Below are 26,038 nucleotides of genomic sequence, written 5' to 3' on the forward strand. Positions count from 1 at the left end.
GCCCCGCCCCCAACTACGGGCCCGCCCTAGGGCGGGGCCTGCTCCGATATTCCCCGCCCCCTTCGCGGGGCTCCACGTAACCCGGATATACACCGTCGCTCCCCTTTCACCTCGCGGCCGTTGGCCTACTCGGGAGACCGGCCGTCCGGCTGCTACTTGGCAGGCGCGCTGGGCGTGGGGCGCGGGGCGCGGGGCGCGGGGCGGCTTTCCCCGGGCGGTGATGGCGCGCGCGGGCGCCGGGAGGCAGGCGCCGTTGTAGCGGACTCAGCGGCGGGCTAGAGGCGGCCCAAGCGCCGGTCGCGCGCCATGGCCCCCATGGGCATCCGCCTGTCCCCGCTGGGGGTGGCCGTGTTCTTCCTGCTGGGGCTCGGGGTGCTCTACCACCTCTACTCGGGCTTCTTGGCCGGCCGCTTCAGCCTCTTCGGCCTGGGCGGCGAGCCGGCGGGCGGGGCGGCCGAGCCGGAAGGCGACGGGGGCGCGGTGGACCTGCGGGAGATGCTGGCCGTGGCGGTGCTGGCGGCCGAGCGCGGCGGCGAGGAGGTGAGGCGGGTCCGCGAGAGCAATGTCCTCCATGAGAAGTCCAAGGGGAAGACGCGCGAGGGGGCCGACGACAAGATGACCAGCGGCGACGTGCTGTCCAACCGCAAGATGTTTTACCTGCTCAAGACCACCTTCCCCACCGTGCAGGTGGGTGCTGGGCCCGACCCTCCTCGCGCGCGGCCCGGGACTTTCGCTGGGACCCGCGGAGGGGTGACTTGGAGAGCCGGAGGAAACGTGTGCAAGGTCACGCACGCTGGAGCTGGGGGAGCTCGCCGCTCTCCCATTCAGAGCCACGCTCCTCCTCCCTCCCGGTGTGGGTGTGGGCGGACGGGTGTGTCCGCACTGGGGAGAGCTGCGGGGGCTTTGGTGCCTGGATGCTGGCGATGTGAACCACACGTCGTCTGTACGGGCTGCTTCCTAAGTGAAGGGGTTCAAACCCTTGGACCTTTGTGTTCTCCTGGGGTTTTGTGCCTGGAAGGAGGCCATGGCTGTGGAGTCTGACAGACAACTAGGCCAAGGCTAGTAGAAATCTTCAGCGTGCAGAGAGAGCATCCGGAGGAAGGGGGTGTGCTCATGAATTGCTGAAGCTGTAGTAGCAAGACCCCGTGTGTAAATAGTCTGTAGTTTGAGCTGCCTTTCAAGAAAACAGTTGGAGATATGCTTTCTTGTAGTTTCTTTTAGGTGTTTCCTAGCACTCAAGATACTTAGGTCAGAGTTAAGTAACATCTACCTTTTCTGGTAGGGTTCTTGGATCGGCGTTGACACTTTCTTGGAATTAATTTTCTCTTGGAATTAATCATTTCAGTGCGACTGCTTTTTCTTTTTTGTGCGTGTCTATGCGTGTGCGCCTGCACATGCTTTCTTGAACTCAGGCAGGGCTGGAACTAAGCTTAGACTTGAATTCAGGATCCCCTTGCCTCAGCATCTTGAATGCTGGGATTACAGTTATCTATACAAACCTCTGACATTTCAGTGGGCCTTTTCCAGTTTATTGTAGTTATGTTGGAAGGGCACAACATAGTGTCACAGACACTTCTAAATGTATCGTCTAACAATAAATAGGTCTTGGCTTCCAATAGTTTTATTGATTAGATTAAACAGTAAACATTAAACTCAGGTTTCTCTGAGAGTTTCTTGACTTAACAGAATTAGAGTTACCGTCATTGAAGACTCTCATATCTTATGTAATGCTCTCCCCTTCTTGCATTACTGTTTTGGGTTTTTTTTTTCATTCCTGTGTTTGTGTCATTGTCTCCAATTTTTTCCTCCACGAAGTATTGGCTGTCAACTATTAAACTGCTGGATATCAGCTGGCATTGACATTAGTAGATTTTTTTTTTCAAATGCCTTCCCAAACAAAACACTGAATATTTCCACTTTTTGTTAACCATTATCCTTTTATTTAGTACCATGACAACACCATTGTTTGCAGCTAGATGTGAGATATATTTATGAGATACCTTTGTCTTCTCAAAACATATGAATTTCTGTAAGAGTTAGTTTGTGGAAGAAATGGGAGTTTGGGGGATATTGATATATGATAGTTATCTAGTACTGCAATGAATATATGTTATGTATTCTAACTAATGGCTTAGATAGTGATTACATAGGACTTTAATTGAACTTTGTAGCAATTTTTAAAATTATATTTCATTGTGTCTATTTTGCACATGGGTAGTCAGGTTCACAATATTCCACAGCTTATATGAGCTCCTATTGGAGGAAAAAGCATGCAGTTAAATGCATAGAGATTTTTTATTATTTATAAATGCCCTGTCCTTAGCTTGGCTTGTTTCTGGTCAACTTTTCTTAAATTATCCCATCTCCTTTTTGCCTCTGGGCTTTTGTATTCATCTATTCTATATACCTTTCTTTCCTTCTTAATCCCTGTGACTTACTGTGTGACTAGATGGCTAGTCCCTGGTCTCCTCTCTCCTCCATCCCCCTTCCCAGATTTCTCCTAATTATCCTCTCTGCATGCCAGCCCCACCTATTTTTCCTCCTGTCTAGCTATTGGCCATTCAGCTCTTTATTAGACCAATCAGGTGTTTTAGACAGGCAAGTAACACAGCTTCACAGAGTTAAACAAATGTAACAAAGAAGAATGCAGCAACATCTTTGCATTATCAAACAAGTGTTCCACAGTATAAGCAAATGTAACACATCTTTAACTAATATTCTACAACAGAAATATAGCAAGCACAACTACTTTATTAAATTAAGGTAAAGTCAGCTGCATTGTAAGTTTTTAAGTGTGTGTGTGTGTGTGTGTGTGTGTGTGTGTACGTACACATATGTTCTCAAGTTTTCTCATGTTAGAAAATGAAAAGAGCCTGGCAGTGGTGGAGCACGCCTTTAATCCCAGCACTCGGGAGGCAGAGGCAGGCGGATCTCTGTGAGTTCGAGGTTGGGCTGGACCGATAGCCTCCAAAACAATACAGAGAAACCCTGCCTCGTAAAAACCAAAAAAAAAAAAAAAAAAAGAAAAAGAAAAAGAAAATGAAAAGAGTAACAACTAAGGGTAGCATGTGGTGTCTTATTAAAACATCAGTAAGCTTTTGGATTTCAGTTGTGCTAACACAGTGCCTTAATATAAAGTAACTGTTTCTTGTGACTGAATCTCGGTCTGCAGGTATTGACATATAACAGAATAGTGTGTTCATTTATGTACATCATTGTACTTCGGATGTGTAATATTGAGCTATCTCCTTTACTCCAGTAAGTCAAATGGAGCGACTTAAGTGGATTGTGGTTGTGGGTGAGAGAAATAGTTAGGAATAATGAGTCTTCAGGGATGCATAAAAATGACTAAACCAGACCAGCAGCTGGTAGAGCATCCACAGCTATGGAAAAGCCTGTGTTCAATTCCCAGTCCTACAAGGGAAATGAAGGAAAGGCAATGTCTCTTCTATTAAAAGAAGCACTTGATGATTTTTTAAGTATTGGTTTATACACAGGAGCGTAAGTGCCCTCAGAGACCAGAGGCGTTGGGTTCCCCTGGAGCTGGATTTACAAGCATTTATGAACTGAGCTGCTGGATTTGGGTGTTGGAAATTGACCTTTTCAATTTTTAGTTAATTAGTTAATCTATTTTCTTTTTGAAGTGCTGGGAATTGAACTTACAGTCTTACACACTTAGATAGTTGCTCAAATACTCAGCTCTGTTTCCATCCATGAACAAAGTCTTATTGGCAGTTCTTTATGGAGCTGATGAGTTTCCTTTGTGTGAATGTCTGGTAGCATGATGCAGAAGAAGCAAAGGTGATAAACAGGTCAGGAAGTGGAGGTGGTGAACAATGGTAAGTCTTAAGAAGGTGGGCCCCAAAAGATGCACATTTATACAAGGACTTCTGTTCCACTATGTTCATAGCAGCATTATTTGTAATAGCTAGAACCTGGAAGCAACCTAGATGCCCCTCAACTGAAGAGTAGAATGAGAAAATGTGGTACATTTGCACAGTGGAGTATTACTCAGTAGAAAAAAACAATGGAATCCTGAAATTTGCAGGCAAATGGATGGCACTAGAAGAAACCATCCTGAGTGAGGTAACCCAGTCACAAAAAGACAATCATGTCATGTACTCTCTCATATATGGATTTTAGACATAGATCTGAGGAGTACCAGCCCACAATCCCATGGCCAGAGAGTCTGGGAAACAACCTTCATCCAATGCCTGATGGAAGCAGAGGCAGATACCCACAGCTAAACACTAGGAACCCAGTGACAGAGAAAGAGGACTGATGAGCAAAGGGGTTAAGACTGGGCTGGTTTAACCCCAGAAACAGCTGACCTGAACAAGGGGTAGCTCTTGAATGCCAGACTGATAGCTGGGAATCCAGCATGAGACTGACCAAGACCCCTTGAATGTGGGTGTCAGTAAGGAGGCTTAGGCAGTCTATGGGGCCTTAGGTAGTAGATCAATATTTATCCCTGGCATACAAATGGACTTTGGGTGCCCATCCCACAATGAGAGATGCAGTCTCCTCCTGGACTCTTGCGGGAGGGCCTAGGCCCTGCTCTGGAGAAGTGACAGACTATGGACACCCCCATGGAGGGACTCACCCTTCCTACGGAAAGGATGGGATATTTGGGATGGGGGGCATTTGGTGTTGGTGGGAGGGTGTGGGAAGAGAGGAGGGAAAGGGAGAGGGACCTGGGATTGACATGTGAAGCAACCTTGTTTTTAATTTAAATTTAAATTTAAAAATAAAAAAAAAAAAGAAATTGGGCCTCTGAGGAGTAACTAAGAGTCTAGTCTTGTTTTGTTTGGGGTTTTGTAGTATTTGTTTTTAAGATCTTAAACAGTAGAAGGTATCTAACTGTTACATGGTTGTATTTGAGAGGCAGGTGGTTGGAAAAGGTCTTTTAAAAATGAAAGTAGAATAGAACAGGTATGGGGCTGTTTATTTATACATTTGAAAGTGGCCATTCTCCAGCAAAATAGCTGATGGCTATTAGTAGGAGAACCTGGCTCTTAGGAGGCTGAGAAGTCATAGTCTTCAGCCTGTACACAGAAGGCCCAGGAAAGTTAGTGGTGTGTTGCAGCTGAAACCCAAGGCATAAGAACCATGGACTCAGTAGGCAATAGTGTAAGTCCTTGTCAGAGGACAGAAAAGATCCTGTCTCAGCTCCAGCAGTCATGCTGAAAGTGCACATTCCCCTTTCCTTTACCTTTGATTCTTCAGGTTTTCACAGGGTTGAGTACGGTCCATTAATATAAGGCTGAAGAGTCACTTTACTGCACCTGCTCTTTTCAGTGCTTGTTTTATCACCAAACACTCAAGCCACAGCCGGAAATAATGTGTAGTCAAAAATCTGGGTACCCTATCTATCATTATATACAAAATTATGTGTGAGATGTCGTATCTAAAACCATATTTATATAATTGTTTATTTTTAAACATACTAGATGGTTGATTTTTCTAAAAGCCCAAAGCCCCAAATTAACTGAATTATCATAACAGCATTAATTGTATTTGGGGCCTTGAGCTTTCATAGTACTGATGAAGAATGGTTGTTTCACCTTACGGAGTCAAAGAAGACTAGTCTTAATACCTCTATATATGTGTAGATATGCTATATACACATGCAGTTTACTGACTTAACCTTTATATTTAATAAATGAGTGCTGATCCCTGATGCCGTTGCACAAGCTAACATTTCCATAGATCACTTCTTCTATTTTGTAGCTGCCTCACGTATATCACATGATTCTGGGCACCCTATTATCCGTTATGTGGATGTGAGATGTTACGTCTAAACTTATATTCTACAATGGTTTATGATTCCCTTAAGATTTTGTCTCTTCAGATCTTCATCTTTCAATTTACTGTATTATTTTTTATGCATCTTATATTACTCCTACCTCTCAATGCACTTTAAATTTTTCCCTTCAGTTGCTCTTCCATGTTGAGCTTTAGAGGAAGAGAGTGAACTAAATTGAATTATACATGTAAGAGTTCATTCTGCCTCTTAAACTGTTTAGAGTATTAATTAATATTAAGATACACATTTATCACAAAAAACTGAGTAGGCAATGCTATAGAAGCACTGTCCAACCTAGCTATCCTTCCAACTGTTACTCTGACCCAGTTGGTGTAGTTTTGCCATGTCAACATTGTGGCGTCTGCTTCTCGGCCTGTATCTGAGAACGTGCGGAGGGTGTCGGGGATTGACAACACAGAGACATGTTCAATGATGTAAAGAAAACTTTAAGCAGGCCCCAAAAAGGTTCAAGAAAACTTCCTAAGAAAGGCTCCCTCCAGAAAAGCTTCTGCTCTCTCCTCTACCCTGGCTGGTTCTGCTCTGACACCAAAAACTGATCCGGGCGTGTCAGAAGAGGCGGTTAGTCTTTGGACAAGGTCAAGGTCAGGGTGGTTTCTGTGGGCAGGCCTTTTCCAGGAACTTATTGCCCCCGGGCATTGTATTGTTTTTTAGTAAACATGTTTTTAGTAAACATTGTCTTACAGCTGCCTACTCCCAGGCAGAAGGGGTAGTGGGTCTCTGCTCAAGGTCTGGTGTTCCCACACAACATGGCAGGGAAAAGTAGAAAACTGTTCTTTTTATCAGTCAAAAAGTTAGATGTGTCACATTTTTGTCCATATTTCATTGGCTAGAACATCTAATGTGTCCTCTTATTGCAAGAAAGATGGGAACTGTGAACTTTCATATGCCTGGAAAGGAAATAAGAACTAGATTTTGTGAGCACTAAGCAGACTTTCATAGAAGAACAGCTAGCCAGAAGAAGTATGTGTGTAGTAATAGTACTTAAGGCTAATAAACAGCTATGTCAGATAAACGGTTGCCAAGAATGGGTGGGAATTGCAAGACTAGGCATCACTTACAGCAATAGCCTATGATCAGTTTGCAATTTTCTGGTTTCTAGAAATGTTTTATGTCGCCCACTAAAATTACAGGTTATTTGAAACCTTTATTCCTATCATAAATGACTTCTTTGAGAGTAGCCAGGCTGGGATAAGAAGGGGTGGTTGTGATTGGTGAGTAATGTTGTCTGTAGGAAGTCATAGCCTTTTTGTGATTTTCTTATGCTTGGTTCCCTGTTGAAGTCCATGGACAAAGACATTGAGCATTAAGGAGGCAGAATTGCTAACACTGAAGAGGAGTGTGGGAGAATAAATGAGACAAGAAAAAAAGTAAGTCACCATAGGCTAAAAATAGTATATTCAATTAGGGAATGTTAGTAGAATGGTTACTTTGGTTTTACAGTGCAGGTATTTGTGGGCGTTTTGCAAGAGAATTTATGCCTCAGCTATGCAAGATGAGTATGTTAACATGCAAACAAACAAGGTCATTTTGGGAACTTCGGAGATCTTTGAAGAGGAAAACAAAATGTCTTATGTCGGAAGAGTGTATTAGGGATCTTTATGGGGAAGGTCAGACTGAGATTGTTTCATCTGAATTGAGATCAGACCATTGTAAGTAAGCTGGAGAGAGTTTGTATTAGAAGAGTACAGCAAATATAAAGACGCTTGTAAGAAGAAGATGGTAAGATTTTGAGTACATGCATAAATATGCAAATGGAGAGACAGTCTTCATAGTGTTAGCATTAGATCATTTAGGATTTACCTTGTAGATGTGACAAGTCTAATCTCTACATGCTGAAAATTATTGGGAGGGTTTTTTTTTAAATTAGGAATGGCATGATTTGATTTAACAAGATGGCAGGTTATTAAGAACGGAAACTGTTTCCCTTATGAATAAGGCTGCTATGAACATAGTTAATCAAGTGCCCTTGTAGGATGGAGCATCCTTTGGATATGTACCAGAAGTGGTATAGCTGGGTCTTGAGGTAGATCAATTCCCAATTTTCTGAGGCACTGCCATGTTGATTTCCATAGTGACTCTAGTTTGCACTCCCACCAACAATGGGTGAATGTTCTCCTTGCTCCTCATCCTTGCCAGCATGAGCTGTCACTTGTGTTTCTGATGTTAGCCATTCTGACAGGTATAAGATAGAATCTCAAAGTCATTTTGACGTGTATTTCCCTGATGGCTAACTATGTCTGTCTCCTGATACTGCCTGCAGGGCCAGGACCAGGACCCATAGACTGGAGAGCCCAGAGACTGAGGATAGAACCAAATACTACTGGCCGTGTGTGTGTGTGTGTGTGTGTGTGTGTGTGTGTGTGTGTGTGTGTGTGTGTGTTTTCTGTTATACTTATAGCCAAATTGTCATCAGAGAGTATTCATCTAGGAGCTCATGGGAACAGATGCAGAGACCCACAGCCGAACATTAGGTGAAGCTTGGGGGACACTGCAGATGGGAAAGATTATAGAGGAGTCAAGAACACCAGAACACACCCACAGAATCAACTAAGCAGGGCTCATAGGGACTTACAGAGACTGAAGTGACAATTACAAGTCTGTATAGGTCTGCACTAGGTCCTCTGTATATATGTTGTGGTTGTGTAGATTGATGTTCTTATGGAACACCTAACAGTGGGAGTGGGGATTTATTTATTTTATTTCATGTGAATACTCTATCTGCATGTATGACTTTATGCCAGAAGATGGCATCAGATCCCACTATAGATGGTTGTTAGCCACTGCCTGGTTGCTGGGAATTGAACTCAGAACATGGAAGAGTAGCCAGTGCTCTAAATTGATGGGCCATCTCTCCAGCCCTGTCTCTGACTCTTTTGCCTATTCTTGGACCCCTTTACCTCTTACTGGGCTACATCGTCCAGCTTTGATATAAGGGTTTGTCTCTGTCCTTATTACATCTTGTTATGCTTTGTTCTGTTTATATCCCTGAGAAACCTGATCTTTTCTGAAGGGAAATGGAGGAGCAACAGATCTGGGGCATGGGGGAGGACCAAGAGGACTGGAGGGAAGGAAAACTGCGATCAGGATATAATATATGAAAGAGAAAATAAATAAAGAAATAATTTTTGTCTCTTTTATGCATTCTATTTCAGTAGCTAAAATGACTTAGAGTATGAAAGTCATTAAATACTTGTTGAATAAATGAGTGTAAATGTAATATAGAACATAGGAGAAGTGTAAAGGCTATCACAGGAATCAACTGAGAAAATGATCTTGGTGGCTTAGCAAGTATTTTCTTGGTAGACATGTTGATGTAAAATTAGGAGGTAGAATCTTCAAAACTTACGGGCTGATCTTGTCAGTTGCAGTGGGATTCAGAGCCCTAGGCCACAGCCTGTGATAGCCTGGACTGACCCTGTCAGTGACAGTGGAAGGAAGACCGTAGGCTACAGCCTGTGGTAGCCTGAGAAATTATTTTCAGAGACCTCTCCTTAGGTGGAACTGGGGTCCTTGATTTGAACACTGAAGGCAAGAATTTCAGGAGTCATTGTGAAGCAAAGAAAATTAAATGTTTGCTAGTATATCAAAATGTAGTTGATGATAGGTATTTATCTTACACTTGATAAATGGATTTTTTTTCAAGTTCTTATGTGTTGTCTCATTGCTTAGTCATCAGTTGCAAATCGTGGTTTGTTAGGCCCATTCTAATTTTTTATCTCCCACTCTTCCATCCTCTGTGCATTGTTGGCTTTGTGTTGTACCCTGTAGCCATGTAGCCATGGCTTCCATTACTCTGACCTCATGCCCAGTGTCTTTCACCGCAGTCATTACCATATCCCAACTGCCCAGGAATGAACTAGACATGATCTTCATTTCAGGTTCTACATTTGTTATCACAGGGGCTAGAAGACATTTCCTCTAAAGCCTACTGTGTTCTCTTCTAGGTCTTAACTCTAATACCATCTTTCAGGCTTCTCTAGCTAATCCAAGTTTGTTTATAAGTAACTATTGCAGCATAGTTCGTATGTCATGAAATTTGTCCACTTCACGTATATAATTCAGTCCTTGCAGGTTGTGGAACTGTCATTCAGTTTCAGAATGTTTTCTCTGTCTTTATAATAATAGTCTGTTTATTTCTCTGCTCCCTGACAACTACCAGTTTATCCATTTTAGCTTTGTTTATGGTGAGCCAAAACTCAATGAAATCTTAGAATTCCATGGTTCCTTTTTGTTATTGTTGTTGGTTTTTTATTTTTTATTTTTTCAGCTTTTTGTGACAGGGTTTCTCTGTAGCTTTGGAACCTATCCTGGCTCTGTAAACCAGGCTCTCCTTAAACTCACAAAGATCCATATCTGCCTCTGCCTCCCGAGTGCTGAGGTTAAAGGCATGCACAACCATCACCCAGCTGATTGTTTTTTGTTGTTGTTGGTTTTGTGTGTGTATATGTGTTTTCAAGATGGGGTTTCTCTGTGTAACAGCTCTGACTGCCCTGTAACTCTCTTTGCAGACTAGGCTAGCCTTGAACTCACAGATCCAGTCTCCCCAGTGCTGGGATTAAAGGCATGTGCTACCACCACTGAGCAGAATACTGTATTCTATGGTTCTTTAAGCCTTCCTTCTTTCACAAAAATCGAGGGATACAACTGTCTCCTGCCTAGCATGGGTACCAGGGAGCTATAAATTGCAGATGAGTTATTTAATTTGCTTTACTAAACATTTTTGATCATTAGTTTATACAAATAACACAACAATTAAAGTAGGCATTAATAAATCCACTAGTTTTATATTTTTATTCTCTGACGATTTCATCAATGTATATAGTATATCTCAATCATATCCACCTCTCACTACCCCAGTCCAGCTCTTCCCAGAACCCTCCCATCACATTGTTCTTCCAACTTTGTACCCTTTTACAACTGTATCTTAACTTAGTAATTCAAAGTAGTACTTCCCATGTGCATGTCATGGGGTCTTCTACTGGGGCATAGATATGCTTCCAGTGACTATACTCCAAAGAAAAGATAACTCACCCATCACCCCAGGAGCCACCAACTACCAGTAGTTCCTCAGCTATGAATAGGTCCTTTTGTGGAATTTTTAAATAGCTTAATCTTGTGTCAGGCTTGTGTAAATGACCACCGCTGCTGTGAGTTCATATGTGAACAGACATGTCATAAGACAGCATTTCCCAGCATCCTCTCCATCCTGCAGATCTTGCATTCTTTCTGCCTCCTCTTTCTAGATGTTCTCTGAGCCTTGGTGGGGCAGGGCTGATAGAGACGCCTCATATGTGACTGAACACTCACATCACTTTCTCTCTGCACTTTGAACAACATTGTGTCCCTGCTGCACTGCTGTAAAAAGTTTCTCTGACCAAAGTGGGAGCAGCAAAAATCTGTGGGTATAAATATAAATATTTAGGGTTTAGCAAGATGTTTCTGTGTTTAAGAGCAGTTGATTCTATTGTACAAGACCCAGATTCAGGTCCCAGCATCAACGTGGCTGCTCACAACTGTCTCACTCCAGTTCCAGAGAATTGAATTCCTTTGGCCTCTGTGGGCACACATGTGGTATACTTACATATATGGAGATAAGCACAAATACATACGAATTTAGAAGACAATTTGATAGCATAATCCAGAACAATAACATCAATGAGTCCTCCTTCAGGGCCTACAGGCTGCTTAGCCGTGGGCTTTGACAGTGTTTACAGTTATAAGCTCACTATTTAATGCAGTGATCCTGTGTGGGCAGGATAGAGTTCTATTTTTTGGCAAAATCTGGAGACATTTTTGGTTCTCACAACTAAGGAATACACCTTGGAAGGTTTTATAGGCATCTTGCCAGGGCTGCTGCAAAATAGCCTACAGTGCACAAGATGGGTAGTTTCCTAACAAATTTATTCACTCAAAATAGTCAGGGTGCCATGGTAGAAAATGCCAATTTAAAGAAATTTGCAGTGTCCTTTTCTCAACAGAATTCTTACTATGCATAGTCCTGCATGTATCCATACATATGATGGTTAATGGAAAGAACTAGCTCTAAAATCTTGTTTGTTGGGGACTGGAGAGATGGCTCAGCAGTTAAAAGTACTTGCTGCTCTTAGAGAGAATACAGGTTCAGTTCCTAGCATCCACATGACAGCTCACAAACCATCTGTAAGCCCAGTTCATGGGGGTTCTACACCATCTTCTGGCCACCAGGACACTAAGCACATGTGATAACACAGACATTTGTGTAGGCAAAACATCCATATACATGAAATAAAAATATATTGGTATGTATTTATGATAAATTAGATTTATGTTTCAATGTTTTCCTTTTATGAATAAAAAGATAGAAATTTTTCCTTTACTCTGATACATCAAAGATATATATATTTACAGCTAGACTTTCATTTTTTATGTCCTTTTTGGTTGCTTATTTCAATTTTATTTAGGTTTTGTAATGTGCTAGCTTATCTATTTAGTGAGCTAAAGGCACATTTGGGTGGTTGGTTGGTTGGTTGGTTGGCTGTTCTGGAACTGGCTCAGTAGACCAGGCGAGCTTCAAACTAGTCTCTGCCTCCCGAGTGTTGGGATTAAAGGCGTGCACCACCACCTGGCTAAAGGTACATTTAGCTTACTGCTTAAAGGTACATTTTAGACAACCAATTCTCTTAGCCATTTTATCCCTTAGCACTCAAATTCTGTTTTTAAGACACATCCTTTGTATAACTACATTGTTATTATTTCTAATTACATTTGCTTATTTCCAATATTTTAGAAAATATCTATTTTCAGACTTTGAATTTTGTTAACTATATCTTAAAATGAGTCCCATCTGATCTAGGCCTCTGCATGTGTGTGACAGTTGTCTGGCTTGGTCTGTTTGTGGGATCAGGACCTGTCCCTGGGACTTAGCTGGCTTTTGGGAACCTTGATGCAGAGAGAGGAGCTCTGTCCTACCTCAACATGATGTACAGTGCTTTGGTCAAGCCTGTGGGAAGCCTTCCCCTTTCTGAATGGAGACAGAGGAGAGGATAGGGATGGAGTTAGATAGGATTGGAGGACATGGAACAAGGAGGAGGGGAGGGAGCGAAACTGTGGCCAGTATGTAAAATAAATGAAAAAAATGTTAATTAAATACAATAAATAAAAAATGAGCCCCATAATATAGGCTAAGGGAGGCCTACAGCATCCTCCTCCCCATTAGGGTCCCCAGCACTGGACTATAGACAGCCACAACGTTGTACACTTGGAACTTTTGTTCTTGGTTTAGCTTTGAGTAACTAACTTCTTTGATGTGTGATTTCTTAATTGATATTAGAACCCTGTCTGTGTTTGGAGTCTCAGTCATCGTTAACCAAAACACTAAACTTAGAAAGTATTTGAAGATAAAATGTCACTGCAATTTTTTAAATGATGCTTTTTTATTTTACATTGAATTCCTTAAGATATTTTAAGACTTTCATTAATGAGAATTGATGTGTTATCTGAGATGCATTTTTGAAATTTATTAAATAATAATGACTTTCTCCTTTGTGACACCAACTATTTCCACTATAGATAAATACTGAGGAACATGTGGATGCATCTGACAAGGAGGTCATTATATGGAATCATAAGATCCCTGAGGACATCCTGAAGGAAATAACTACTCCTAAGGAGGTACCTGCAGAAAGTGTGACTGTCTGGATTGACCCACTTGATGCTACACAGGAATACACGGGTGAGTATCAAATGTTAAATTGTCATTTTACACTGGAGAAGGAAGACCAAGGCAAATAGTGTATACTTGGTGGCAGACACTTTACAAATCCAAGAACTTTTCCAGTTAGATTTTAAGAATCCAGTTAGATTTCCAGACAGGCAGGCTAGGTTACTAAGGTGTTATATGAACCATTTAGACTAGGTGGATGATTCTCTCTCTTGTTTCCCATACCATAGTTATTCCTCTAACTAGCATTAGCTTGTTCAGTGATACCAACATACTGCTAGACACCTAGTGCTAAGGAAAATTATTAGCCACAATATAATATTTACTTTGGGTATTAAGAATTCAGGTTTTATTGTATACACATCTGATATAAGAATTCAAAGTAGTAATTTTTATGGAGCCAGAAAGAGAAAAGTAACCAAACAAGATTACACCCATCAATCCCCAAACACACACACACACGTACGTTCTTGCCCAACTCAAGTTTCATCTCTGTGGTCCTTTCTCTGGCTCTTTCTTATGCAGTGGTATCTAATTCCTAATTTACCCTTCCCTGGTATATGCTAAATTTAGTTTTTCTGATCCACTTTAAGACAGGACCCCCAGAGTATGTGAGTCTCTGCTTTTTCACTTTGGCATTCTGTGTATTCAACTTGAACCATAATATGTACTCCATAGATTATTACTGTTAAGAAGACAGAACACAGGCATATATATTTAATAACAAAGTACAAAACTGATTTATATGAGTAAATAGTAAAAACAGAGTGTTACTTGTTTGCAAAAAGAAGTTTTCTGAAATGAACTGGCCTGCATACATAATAATGAGTGAGCATATGATTTTGTATAACACAATTTGAAACTTCTAACTTGATTTTTTAATTTGATTATAAAATTAGAAAATACTTTCATTTATATCTAAAGATGGATATTTGTTATCTGTACTACACTGATTAGGAAGCTAAGTTTGACTTTAATTTATCCCAAGAAATGGAGTTACTAAAATGATGGACTGAGTGAATAACCCTACTAACACCTTTCATCCTGTTTAGGGTAGTTTTGCTTTTGAAAGGTATTTCACACATAATTCTGATGAAGTGAGTATCTTATTGTGTACTGAAATTAAACACAATACTTTAACAACTATGCCTTTGTGCTTTCTCCTAGAGGATCTTCGAAAGTATGTCACTACCATGGTGTGTGTAGCTGTGAATGGCAAACCTGTGCTAGGAGTTATTCATAAGCCGTTCTCTCAATATACAGGTATAAAGTATGCATGAGCACCTTTGAGAGGAACAATTTGTCTGTAGTACTTAACCATTATTCTAGGATTTAAGTAATTGAAGTCTGTCCCCATCCTTGTACACTACTTCACTTTATGATTGATACTGATAGTATGTGGTAAAACACAGTTTTCTAAAAAAAAATATATATATACATATATATATATGTATGTATATATATATATATATATATATATATGTATGTATGTATGTATGTATATATCTGTTGGAAATACTATTAGGTAGAAAGTAGAAACTTTACCCAGCAAGGTGTCTTGTGTTTCTTTGCTGGTGAATTGGAGGTGAGGCCTGGAGTTCTTACACTGGATTCTGATGGAAAGCTGTACAGTTGTTCTAGCCAAATCTGTTGTATTTAAAGATCCTTAGGGGCCTTGCTTCATACAGTTGTGATTGTTAGTTTCCCATAAAATACACGTCAAAAGTGACGACTGTTGTGAGAAGACATGGATGACCATGTCAAGGAACTTCTTATGGCCTTTGCTTGCACCCCTGCCAAAGTCAGTGGATGCAGATCTAGGGAACCTTGAAGTTTGCTCGAGATACCCCAAAACCAGGTTCTCAGCATAGAGGAGATTTATTTGCCTGAAAGGTCCAAGGGGAGGAGTTAAGAGACAAAGACAAAAGATAGAGGACAAGGAGATAGAAGAGAACAAAGGAGAGAGGGAAGGGGTATTTGTTGGTTATGTCTGGTTAGAGAAGAGAGAGACGGGCTCATAAGCAAATGACAGGAGAAACCCTATGTTAGAATTGGGTGTTTAATCTTAATTAGCATGGTAACTAGGTGAGCCAAAGGAGTCTTTTGATTGTTGGACTTCAGTACTTTGATGGCTGGCATGGTAGTCAGCCTCAGAGAAGGAAATGCCAAATAAGGACATAGTACCAGATGGCCAGCTTTAGGAATGTAATCTAACAGTTTCTAGCAAGGCAGAGGGAAAAAGGGGGTGGGGATGGGAATGGCAAGACTTGCCAGAGCCAAGAGTCATGCTTGTCGTGCTTGAGCTGTCTAGAGTCCCTTCATCAGGGAGGATAGTACACTGCAGTTACCCACTCGGTAAGACTGCCTCTGGTCTTCTAATGTAGGGGCAGTTGTCTTGTGTTGCCATGACAGCACAAGTTTCCACTGCTGTTGAGGAAGAGTAGTTAGTATAAATATTATTACTGATTGCCTGTAAGGATTTGTCATTCTTTAATGGTTCATTTCCATCAACTCATAGGATAAATATTATGGCCCTTGGCACCACAGTTCTCTAAGACGACAAGACTATTAGTTCTGACAGTGTCCACATTGCCAGCACTGAGAAACTATGACCATGCATTGTGGTTAATATAGTGTCATCCTCAAATTTGTGTATTAGTTTCTTACAGCTATTATAATTAAAAATAAAAACATTGTATGCATGTATAAAATAACTGAAATAATAAAAATATGTTAAAAACCAAAATATTCAAGATTATATTGTGGGGTTGCATAACTATATATATCAGTATACCTTATAAAATGAAAACAGCAAAAACAGGCATTAGGTTTTCTAATCACTGGACCACACCTACTTGCTACTTGCTGAAACACAACAAGCAGATTTACATTCTGTGTAGCTAAATCTAAGTAATGCAATCAGAGTAGCAAGAGACATTGTGCTGCCTTAGGCTTCATGAGTTAGGTACCAGGAGATTATAGGCTCACTGTTGGCCCTACAGGGCTTTTCTTTACTTATCATAAAATAAACACATTATGTAGCTGCTCTTTTGCCTTATCACCTAAATCTAATTTAAATCTGTCCATTGGAGCTAAAGTGATGGTTCCCTGTTAAGGAGCACCTGTTTACTCTTCTTGCAGAGGGCCCAAGTTTCAGTTCTCAACATCCATGTTGAAACTCCTGTTCCAGGGGATCTGTACCCTATCCTGGCCTCCTAGCATCTGTGCTCCTGTTTACAGACCCACATACAGACTTACTCATAATTTAAAGATAGAACTTTGGAAAATATTTGTCATGTAAAGTGCTATAAATTAATGGATTGCATATTTAATAGGAAGTGTCTTGTAAATACTGATTTAGTAATTGCCAGTCTCCTATGCAATACTGACCCCTAGTGCTAGACCATTGTAAGTTCACTCCTTAATAAAACAACAGTTAGCAAAGGCTAATTAGAAAAGAATTTAAAGAATTTGGGGATTTTTTTCACCTTTTAAAAGTTCATAAATAATTTCAGACACAAAGTGGTAAGTACTTCAAAGTTACAACTACTATATTTTGCCTCTGCTAACCATTATTCCCCATGGCATTCAGCATTTCCATTTTGCTGAGTGTTCCCGAAATGGATTTACAAATGCTTACTTGAAGCAAGGTCCTGTCAAGTAGGTAGATTTCTTCCAGCCACTAAGCTGTTGCCTTCTGTTCTTTTCATGGGGAACAGCAGCTTCCAGCACTTGTTAGCTGATGTCATCCCTTGCTGCAGAGAGCAGGCTGCTTCTTCCTAGGACACCTAGTTTTCCAGTGTGTTGATGGGATGCTGCTGGTAGCTTCTTGTTCTCTCCTGTGTCATGGGAGGCATTGTTTTTTTTGTTTGTTTGTTTGTTTTGTTTTGTTTTTTGTCTGCTTCCCAGAAGGAACGACACTGCCTTCTTACAATTCTACCTGCTTTTCCAAATGCCAAAGCTGTTTTCCTCTCACCCTCTTTGTTTCCATGTCTTTCCTGAACCTTTTCTTCTAAGTGTTTTACTGACCAATTTTGGGTCAACAAGGAGCCTTGGCTGCTATTAGCTGAGTTCTCCTATCATTGAGGCTTGGCCAACCTCATGGTCCTTCTCTGAAGCTTCTGCTGTCATAGACACACTGAGGTCACATTTGCAGTTGTTCTGCTGATCTGCTGTGTTTGTTTCTTTGCCTTGTCATCTGTTTGGATTTGTGTCTCCTCTCTTTCCTACTTACTCTGGAGATTCACTTTCCTTGTGGTTGTGTATAGTTTTAAATGGCTGTTATCCATAGTGACTCAGAAACTCAGACTCTCCTTTTTTTTCTTTTCCTGTAGCTACAAATAAACTACATTCATTGCCAACCATGTTATGCCATAGTGAGTGAATATTAGAATAGCGATCTAACTTGTTTACTTCTGACTGTTTGCTTTCTTTCATTGTTTCCACCAGAGTGAGGAAACTCCTAGACATGTATTTCAAGCTATCCCTGGAAACCCTTTCCTCCTTACAAAGCTTCCATCCACACCACCACCCATTCCTTAGTTTCTTTGTTTCCTTGACTCATTCTTTTTGAGATGGGTGTCTCACACTCTATGCCAGGGTGACTTGGAATTCATTATGCATCCTGCAGTAGCCTTAATTCATATCAGTCCTCCTACTTCTGCCTCTCGAATGCTGGGATTATAGGTATGAGCCACCACACCAAACTGACTCTGTAATTTTATGCTCTGTTCTACTTTGCTTTCTGTTACTGAGAAAAACACCATGACCAGAAGTAATGTGGGAAGGAAAGAGTTGATTTCATCTTGGAAAGTGTAGTCCATTATCAAGGAAAGCCACGGCAGGAGTTGAAGCAAAATCTACAGAGGAAGGCTGTTTTCTGCCTTTGCTCCCAGGCTCCCACATTCAGCTACCTTTCTTAAAATGTTATTTATGTATCTGAGTGTGTCTTTTGTGAGGGTATGCCACATGTGCAGAGGTGCCCACAATGTTTAGTAGAGATGATTGGATCCTCTGGGATGGAGTTAAAGGTTGTTGTAAGATCCCTGACGTGGATGCTGGGAACAGAACTCAGGTCCTCTGGAAGAATCTTCAATACTGAGCCATCTCTTCAGTTGTTCAGCTACCTTATACAGCCTAGGGATAGTATTGCTCATAGGTTGGACCCACCTATATTAAGTATCAGTCCAGAAAATGCCCCCAGAGACATGCCGATGGGCCAATTAGTTCTTCACAAGTATGTCAGAAAAACTCACCAGGGCATTGGTCCTTGATAAGACAGTCTGTAAACCTAACTCATTTCTTTAACTGTTTTGTGTTCTTAAAGCTGTCTGGGAGAATGAGCAGCATGCAAGAAAATGAAACTGAGTGTATCAGAAGTAGACATAGAAGAAAATCAATTGTGAAACTCAAATTATCCAAACAGTTGTGTTCTAGTCACAGAATATGCTCCCTGAATCTGACTTTGATGTTGACCTCGTTGTGTAAGATGTTTGTACTGAGGTGAAATTTTTGAAAGGAGGGAAGACAACGTATCGCTAGAAATTGAGTTATAAGGTGGTCTCAGTAGAGGCTTATTTGGTAATGAATGGGGAGAGTACCAGAATTCTTAGGCCAAATATTTGATAGCCATTCTAATTGTGAAGGACACTGGACACTTGGAAGCTTTGTTTTAATTACATGCCTGTTTTCTTATTTGAAAAATTAAGTAACAAAAAAATAACAATCTGTTTGAGCAAAATGACTAAATCTGTGGAAAATGACTTTCTTCTTCCAGTCACTTGGTTCTGAAGATTGTAATTTGTATAATGCTTTGGAGTTATAAACCTTCAGTGCTGTTAATGAGTATCCTGTTTGCTTTTCAGCTTGGGCAATGGTAGATGGTGGTTCAAATGTGAAAGCCCGTTCTTCCTACAATGAGAAGACCCCAAAAATCATTGTGTCTCGCTCTCATGCAGGGATGGTAAAACAGGTTGCTCTTCAGACTTTTGGAAACCAGACATCAATCATCCCAGCTGGTGGTGCTGGTATGTTCCCCCTTCCTCTCCCCATCTTGTGGTTCCATAGTATGTTCTAGCATGGGCAGAGATTTCTTAGGAGACCAAATTGTTTGTCCCATACTTGGGCACAAAATAAAGAGGAGATGCACTTTGAAGACAGGCTCAGACTCCTATGGGGCATCTCTAGGTCAGGGTTGAGTTACCATAGCCCATGTCAGAAACCATGTCTTACATTAATGGTAGCTATTCATAAGCTTACCTCGAAAGCATACTGCCACCAATATACACCAGCAGGGCCTCTCTTAATGTGACTTTACTCTAAATTAATAGTTTTATATGTTTAATGGTAGGCCTGTCTGGAGGAAAGGTGGAGGACTTGAGATGTTTCTTACGGCAAGAAACTGTCAGGCATAATCCTAGGGATTGCTAGAATGCCTAATCCCTGGATCACAGAACTCTTCAACTTATATGTCTGGGATGAGCAAGAAAGTATTGTGCTCATCCATGTTAACATATTTCCCCTGCTCTTCTACTACCTGATTTTAAATCAGAGCCTACAGTTCTGAAAACAGGCAGTAGTAAATGTTCAGATATTGTGAGCCATGTGTACTTTTGGCATATTATTGTTTGCATGAACCACCTTTAAAAATGTCCATTACTGTGAGATGTGTACAAGAGCAGACCATAAGCTGGATTTGGCTTAAAAAGGCCATTTAATAAATGTTTATCATGTCAGATTTTTTTTTTAATTCAGGTAAATTAAAATCAAAACAGTGGTCTTTAAAACCTTTTCAGCAGTGGTGTGGTAGAAGGAATTGAAGTGACACTTTTCACCCTGATGTATTTAATTTTCCAGTTGTGTCTGTCTGATTTCCTAGACTTTGCCTTAGAGGATGCTTGTCGGTTTGGTTAGGAAAGGTGAACATCCAGAATAGCTAGAAGGGTTGAAATGAACTAGATTCTAGATGAGATAGTAGAGTAGTACTCCTTTAGTTAGGTGTCATAGACCGACTTGCTAGAATTGAGAGTAGCTTTATTAGTAAGCTTATTTTGACTGTACTGTTGCTGTATGGAGCATAATATTGAGGTCATTGCTTGTAAGCATGATTGTGTTAGGAGATGATTTTAGATTTAGGCAACGGCAGTCAGTGTGGAATGCTTGAGAAGATCTCACTTCTGTTTCCTTCAACTGTGTTCTTGAAAACTTTGCACACTTTTTATTAAGTCATTTGAGTAATGACCTGAATTTTCTTTGTCTTCTAGGTTATAAAGTTTTAGCACTCTTGGATGTGCCTGATACGAGTCAAGAAAAAGCAGATCTGTATATTCATGTGACATACATCAAAAAGTGGGATATATGTGCTGGCAATGCCATCTTAAAAGCCCTTGGGGGGCATATGACCACTCTGAGTGGGGAAGAGATCAGTTACACTGGGTCTGATGGCATTGAAGGAGGACTCCTTGCTAGCATCAAAATGAATCACCAAGCTCTGGTCAGAAAACTCCCGGATATAGAAAAGGCAGGACATCAATAAGCATTTCCTGACCACAGCGTACAACTCTTCCAGAGGTGAATTGTTCAGCTGAACTGTTGGAAGCTTCAAAGGCCTGGTGGAGACTATGCATGGTTAAGGCCATTTTGAACTTAGGAAATATTTATGAAGCATCGAGACTTACTTTCCCTGTACTAGGATACAAAATCAGGGAAATTAGGTTGCTTCATTTCTCAAGTATTGTCTTTATTTTTGAGACTATTTTCATACAGTTGTCATACACAAGGCACATATATATATACATATATATATATATGTATGTGTATATATATATTTGTGGATTAAAACCTAGAGCTCAGTCTACACTGTTAAGAGTCACAATTTTCACACTACAAATGATCAGTCTACACTGTTGATACTTTCTTACAGAATTGGGTTTGAGGAAGGCTTCATTTTGTGTGGATGTTTAGTGTAACTTTGAGGTTGTATCATACTGAAAATAAAGTCATTGGTGATTTACTCCTCAGATGGAAAGCACAAGAAGTCTCATATTCATTAATAGTCAACAAGTACTCTGTTCATTTACCATTTCTATGGATTTAGTAGAAAAGGCTTAAGTAGATTATTTTCTTTGAAGTTTTACTAACAGATTCACCAGCTGATAGAAGATATAGACAAATGATGAACTGCATTATAATTGGAATTTTTTAAGAATGTGTGTTTTGCTTTGGTCAGTCAAAGTGTATCTGTGGTTTTAACATTTCTGCCATGTTGCTGTTGATTTTCATTCCCCTTGGAAGGTACATTCATTCACCCTTTTCTCTATTGACTGGCATTTAGTCTTTACCTGTAAAGTTGGTTTTAAGTTTCAGTATTAGCATCATGATTGGTATATTTTCGCATTAGAGATAAAATATATTGTAAAACAATATAAGAATATAAGTGACTCTGTAATAATTCACATTAGATGGAATAACTAGTTTTAGTTATTTTTTCAGTAATTTTGTTTTAGAAATTTTTTAAACCTTACCAGGTTTATCTAAACATTGTGTTATTATCAGGAATGGGCACAGTTCCTTTTTTTAGCTATTAATCGACTTAAAATAACCAAATTCTCAAAGGAATCACTTGTGACACAATCCTGTAGTTTCCTCTCAGATTACTATAATGAAAACTGATTATTTTTTTCCCATTTAGTTGGCAGAATGTGGTTAGAAAAAGAGATGGAGCATTTGTCATGTTGCTTTCTGAGCTGTATTTGTTGGTGAGTGGTTTTTCTTATTGTGATCTAGAAAATCGATGTAAATAGTCCTGTTTTTCCATGTGGCTTTGAAGTCCTTATTAATAAGGAATTTCTCACATTTTGTTTTCTTAAAAATGTAACCTTAGAGCAATTTTCTATTTATCTTCCTATTTTAGAGGTAAAGTTGAGCAGAGTGGACATGCTAGCCTGATAGACATTCGTACTGGATCCAAAAGCCATCATTTCTCAGTCCTGGACTGAACCTTAGTACAGTACCAGTGCTTTCTCCTGTACTTAGCTTCTGGTAACAAATTAGCCTTCATGCAGTGAAGATTCAAAGTTTTGGAAGTTGGAAACTTGGTATTTGTTTAATAGGACTTGGGTGTTTCGAAAACAGTTTCAGATACCTAATTTAATTACTAAATATGACAAGAGACAGAAAACCCTGCTTTCTCCAGAGAGATGGCAGAAGCAGATACTCACGACAGTCCTGTGATAGAGACATTTTTTTCATTATAATGTGTCAAGACAGGAAATGGGATTTAATTGGAAATGTTTTAATGTGTGAAAACTTTGATCATTTAGTAGAAGCAGAACTAGTTCATGTTAGCAAGCACTATTGCTTTAGTTTTTAATTTCATGAACAATGCTGAGATGTTGGCTGAGAGTTGAAAGTATAATTTGTTGGTGTTGTCTAGTTACTAATGATTTTTACATACTTTTATAGACCATTTTATAAAAATTTTAAGAGCCAATACACATTACAAGGAAAACGGTGTTTATATTTATTTATGAGGTATTATTGTGCCAGAATGTACTAGCTGTGGAGTATTTAGTATCAGAATTAACATTGGGTTGTTTTATTTCTGAACATAACAAACTAAGCAGGTCTACATTTGGAAACTCACCTGCTTTCCCTTTAGTGGAAGCAGACGCTTCCAGTGCTTCAGTGGCATCAGCTGTCTCCTAGGTCACTCATCAGTCCCTTTGCTGCCCTGCTCCATCTTTCTTTCCCCTTGACCTACTTCCTCAGCTTGCCCCATGTTTAACCCAAAATCCTTTTATAAACTCATTCCTCTTTATATTGGCCACTGAACACTGACTTGAGACTTCGTAAAGTTCACAGTGAGAGTGGTCAATCCTGGAAGAGATCTGGTTTACCATTATTTTTGACATTCAATGAGAAGTAAAGGAAATCACCTTCACAACCATAAAGTTCCTGTGTGTTGTCTCAATACTCATGTTTTTACAAAGCACTTCTTCCTACCAATCTCTATATAATCTTTATGTAAGCCTGGACTATGCCAGTGAATTGGAGGTAAGCTGACTTGAAGAAACCTGCTTTTCCTGTTGGTTTTTATTCTCATATTTCCCCCTTCATTTTCAGTTGAATTTACAGGGCCCTACATGACAGTCTTATTTGTCATTCCTTTCCCCAATTTTAAGTTGTCTTTGTTTTTGTTTTTTTAACTGTAACACTAAAATGAGGTATTAGCGATATATGATGGACTGACAAGAGCATCTAGATTTATGTTTATATAAGAGTTGTGTGGATTCTTTGTTTCCTGGGGTTGCTTTGGACTGCTCTGAAGATTGCATCAGAGGATTACAGGTAGGGTCAGGGTTAAGAAGAGAAGGAAGATGCAAAGCTCAGGAGAGAGGTCAGTGAAGGTGAGAGGCTAGCATTCGCCCTGCCTGCCCTACCCTGCTTTTAGATGCTAATTTCAGGTACCTAACAATACCCTGGCTGTGGAGGTGGTAGTGCTCTGGTAGCCCAGACAGTGGAGGGCTAATACAAAACAGAAGGTGTCCATTTTTGATTGGTGATAGCTGAAGATGACCTTTCTGGAACAACCTGGGAGGTTAAAGCAAGAACTGTTGGGATTAGTGTAGCTGCAGCCACCTACCTTGGCTGTAAATCATTACTGTATAGAAGCAGTAGTAGTTTTTCACTTAGGTCTGGATTAAGATGTTTTTAACGATATACCTGCAAAGTGGCTCTGTCCTATAACTGTAGAAAATAAAAAACCTAATTTGTGGGATTTTCCTTAAGAAAAAGGTTGTGCCTTAAATGGGGCATTGTATGTTACTAATACAAAACATTTTTTAATAAATAGGGAAAAAGGCTTTTTCCCATTAAATTTTAAGTTCTTTTAATATTTTTTATATTGGAGTTGGGGAAAGTCATTAAATTGAATAAAACAAATTATTTTTGCATAATGTAGCATTTGCAGTTGAAGTACATTTTTCTAAGAACTGGATCATGATGTATATAAATCTGAAATGATGTTCCATCATTTGGTTCTTAATTAAATGTAAGACCAGGATAGATTGAATTTTACAAATTTTACTTTTAAATCATTTTGGACTTCTTTATCTTTTCTAGTCCTGTGGGATAATTTTGGTTTAAAAAGAATAGCTGTTAGTGGAAGCATTTTGGTGGTCTATTGGTTAAGTAATACTGTGTGTTGTGACATTTTAATAGAGTTCTTAATGAGGGCAGGATTCTAACACTAACCAGCCACAGTGGAGGGCTGCTTCACCATAGTGAAGTTCTGCAGTGACATGACTGTGGGCTGATGTGTGTACATTGCTCTTTTTCATCTTATCAAAGCCTGGCAGGTATATGTATTCTGACTTAGCATTGACATTTTTTTTTTTTACTATTTTTTGAGGTGGGTGGTAAATTAATGGAAGAAATGAGATGATTTTCTGAGATAATATAAGGCAAACTGAAATTAAGGATGATGAATAATGCTAAAACAGCTGATTATATACCATGATTGTGATCATTCCCTAAAGTATTATATGATGTACCTGTGTAAAGTACAAAAGCAAAGGTTGTGATGTTTTGTCCATATATTTAATTAAATTATTTTAAGGTGTAAAGCAAGTGTTACACTTGTCATTCTGGAGAGTCATTTCCTCCATTTTTTAATTGTTTTTAGACTAGGAAAGAAATACACGAAGTTCACGGGAGGTACTATAGTGATAGACACGGCACTGCTGGGACTTGTGCACCTTCGCAGTGCTGCCTGGAGTAGCTGGGCTGCATCGCCAGAACTGTCACCTTGCTGATCTTCTAGACTTCTCTTCATTCTCACTTCCTGTTATTCCATTTCTTAAATGGTTAACAGTGAGAGAATTTACAGTGTTTTACCTTTGAATACTTTCACATATTTAAAACCATGGAAGAAATAAGCCGTTTCTTGTTGCAGAGATGCCACGTTTTCTCAGCAGGCTGTGATCTGCCAACCCACTCCGCTAAACTGAAGTGGACCCCATTGTCAACTGGACTTCATTAGGAAGACAGTTCTCCAGACATGGCCTTCAAAGAATACTTTGTGCCTCACCACACCACTTTCATAAACGCTGTTAGTTCACTGGCTAAGGAGATTGAGTGTGTCTTTGTGTGTGTGTGTGTGTGTGTGTGTATGTGTGTTTTCACCATATTCCCAATACCTAGTGTCTTGCACAAATTAGTCCAGATTGTGTGTTGAATTGAACGAAAGGGCCACTACTAGTGTTAGCATGCTTCATGCCTCAGTAGTATAAGTTAGTAGTTGTTCCTTTGCTGATTTTGTAATTACCACCCCACACACACTTTTTATTTTTTCTTTTAAGTTTGGCCTTTCCTCTAGATACTACCCCATGGTCAATTAACTGTATAAAATGTGATTGCTTCTGGTGACATAATTATCCCAAACCCTGTCCTGGATATACTTTGACAAGTGAAAATTGAATTCCTTGAATAAATTGGTCATGTCTGAAAAATCA

General features: G+C 39.9%; 1 protein-coding gene across 1 annotated transcript; it reads left to right on the top strand.

Moving 5' to 3' along the window:
* The first annotated feature begins 195 nt into the window (after positions 1-195).
* Bpnt2 (3'(2'), 5'-bisphosphate nucleotidase 2) lies at positions 196-26,038 on the top strand. The gene is made up of 5 exons (XM_005066728.4): positions 196-687; positions 13,376-13,538; positions 14,694-14,789; positions 19,391-19,552; positions 20,789-26,038. Exons 1-5 carry the CDS (start codon positions 307-309, stop codon positions 21,058-21,060), a joined length of 1,074 nt encoding a protein of 357 aa, XP_005066785.1. The 5' UTR covers positions 196-306; the 3' UTR covers positions 21,061-26,038.

Source organism: Mesocricetus auratus, unplaced genomic scaffold (assembly GCF_017639785.1).
Source record: "Mesocricetus auratus isolate SY011 unplaced genomic scaffold, BCM_Maur_2.0 Super-Scaffold_6730, whole genome shotgun sequence".
Lineage (NCBI taxonomy): Eukaryota > Metazoa > Chordata > Mammalia > Rodentia > Cricetidae > Mesocricetus > Mesocricetus auratus.